Source organism: Numida meleagris, chromosome 25 (genome assembly GCF_002078875.1).
Source record: "Numida meleagris isolate 19003 breed g44 Domestic line chromosome 25, NumMel1.0, whole genome shotgun sequence".
NCBI lineage: Eukaryota > Metazoa > Chordata > Aves > Galliformes > Numididae > Numida > Numida meleagris.
This window is the reverse complement of record NC_034433.1, coordinates 4,591,863-4,594,121: the sequence shown is the minus strand read 5'-3', so window position 1 is coordinate 4,594,121 and position 2,259 is coordinate 4,591,863. Positions and strand designations below refer to the sequence as shown.

Genomic DNA, 2,259 nt, shown 5'->3' with positions numbered 1-2,259 from the left:
TCTCCCCAGTTCAGGCATTTGTTCATTCGTTTTTTTCTACTGTTACTTTAAGGGTTCAGTCACTGCTGCTCCTGGGTGGGGGTATGGGGACACCGGGGTCCCCCCCTGTGCCACCCCCACGGCTGCAGCGGGACCGGGGGATTCGGCGTCGGGTTCAGGGTGCTGCCAGTGTGGGGAAAGGGGGGGGGTTTATTACTGTTTATTTTTTTGTTCCGCTGTTAACAACCGTCTGGTTTCCTATTTGCAGTTACTTGAATAAAACGTTTTATGGACGTTTGTTGGATGCTCTGCTCTGGGATGGCGCTGGGATTGATGCTCTGCTCTGAGATGGAGCCTCCTATGGGGTCTGGGATTGAGCCCCCTGGGGGTCTGCCCATCACCAGCACCACTCTTATGGCAGAGAAACGTTTATTTGCCCCCACCCAGGGAGCCTGGGGTGTCCCGACCCCACAAACCCCATATAGGGCCGATAGGAGCCTGTGGGCACTCCCTGGGGCTGCACTCACGTCACAGCCCCAGTGCATTTCCCACCCCATCCCTGGTGCACTTATGGGGGTTTTAGGGTGGTTTCAACAAAAAGCAGCAGAAATGTGCAGGAAGGTGGGAGATGCCCCATTACCATCGGTGCTTATGGGGCCGCTGGTGGTGCTCCCGGTGCCGTGCCACCGCAGTGCTGGGAAGAGCTGTGGGGTCCGGCCCCGCTCCAGGGCAGCCTCAGGCCCTCCAGCCCCCGCGGGACCCCCAAGTGGGACCCACCTGCAGGGAGGGATGGGGAGCCCTGAGCCACCACAATGCAGCTCGTGGCCCCAGAACGCAGCCCCCAACCCCAAAATGCAGCTCCCGTCCCCAGAATGCAGCTCCCAGCCCCAAAACGCTGCTTCCATCCCCAAAATGCAGCTCAGCTCCTGGTCCCAGAGTACAGCTCCTGTTACCCAGAGGGCAGCTCCAAACTACAACTCCCAGCCCCCAGCATCAGCTCCCAGCCCCAGAACGCGGCCTCTCACCTGGTGCTCCTCTGCCTCCACCAGCAGCTCGTGCTCCGACTCCTGCAGCTCCTCGGCGGGGTCATAGCTGTACATGGGCAGCAGGCGGTGCCGCAGGCGCTCTGACCTGGTGCGAGGATGGGGCTGAGCGGGGATGGGGTGCAGCCAGAACCGGGGGGCTATGGGGTGGGGGGGTCCCCAGTCACTCACCTCCGCTTCTTCTGGACGTACATCACCTGTATGGGGAGCGGGATGGGGTGTGAGCGGGATGTGGGGATGGGGATGGGGACGGGAATGGGGTTGGGGTTGAGAATGGAGATAAGATTGGGGACAGGGTTAGGGTTGGGGTTGCAGATGGGAACAGGACTGGGGTTGAGGACTGGGACAAGGTTGGGGATGGGGATGAGGATGGAATTGAGGATGGGAACAGAGTTGGGATTGGGGATGGGGACAGGGACGGTGCTGAGGTTGGAGATGAGATTGGGGGCAGGGTTAGGGATGGGAGGGGGATTAGAATTGGGACAGGGTTGGGGTTACAGATGGGGATGGGGTTGAGGAAGGGAACAGGTTTGGGGATGGGGACAGGGTCAGGAGTGGGAGTGGGGATGAGGTTGAAGATGGGGATGGACTTAAGGCTGGCGATGGGGACAGGAATGGGGTTGAGGATGGGGTGGGGTTAGGGACAGATTTGGGGGTTGGGGATGAGATCAGGGATGGGGAAAGGGATGAGGCTGGGAACGGAGGTGAGGATGGGGACAGAGCTGCGGTTGGGATCGGGTACGGGGACGGGGTCTGCCCGCACTCACCGCGGCCAGGACGGCGCCCAGCAGGGTGAGCAGCACGAAGGGGCCCAGCACGGAACCCACCAGCGAATCGCCCGCAGCGCTGGGAGCGCTGGGAGCCGTGGCGTTGCTCATGGCCGTGGCGGCGGCAGCGCGGTGACGGCTGCTCCCAGCATGGGGACAGGGACAGGTGGCACGAGGGGACGGCTCCGGGGACGAGGCCGCCCCGCTAATGACGGCGTAGGGTGCGCCGGGAGGGGGTTACGCACCGCTCAGCCACGAGGACGCACCGGGAAGGGGCACCCGTGGGTGCCGTCACCCTGCCCGCGGGGTGCCCTCCCTGCGTGGGGCCCTATGGGAGGAACGCGCCGGGGGGGGGGGAGTGGTGAGCACCCAGGGGCTGCTGTGCTGCTCCGTCCTCCTCCCTCCCCTCCGAATAAATCTGGCCATGCACCGCCACCCCCCACCACGACACAGCACTGCGGAGCCCGTGC

At 63.4% G+C, this 2,259-nt stretch overlaps 1 protein-coding gene across 1 annotated transcript; it reads right to left on the bottom strand.

Annotated features, from left to right (window-relative positions):
- LOC110388335 (uncharacterized protein C3orf18-like) lies at nt 390-2,253 on the bottom strand. Its single transcript, XM_021377497.1, has 4 exons — nt 1,790-2,253; nt 1,194-1,219; nt 1,005-1,110; nt 390-756 (listed from the first exon to the last, which is right to left on the bottom strand). The coding sequence occupies exons 1-4, from the start codon at nt 1,898-1,900 to the stop codon at nt 715-717; spliced, it is 285 nt and encodes a 94-aa protein (XP_021233172.1). The 5' UTR covers nt 1,901-2,253; the 3' UTR covers nt 390-714.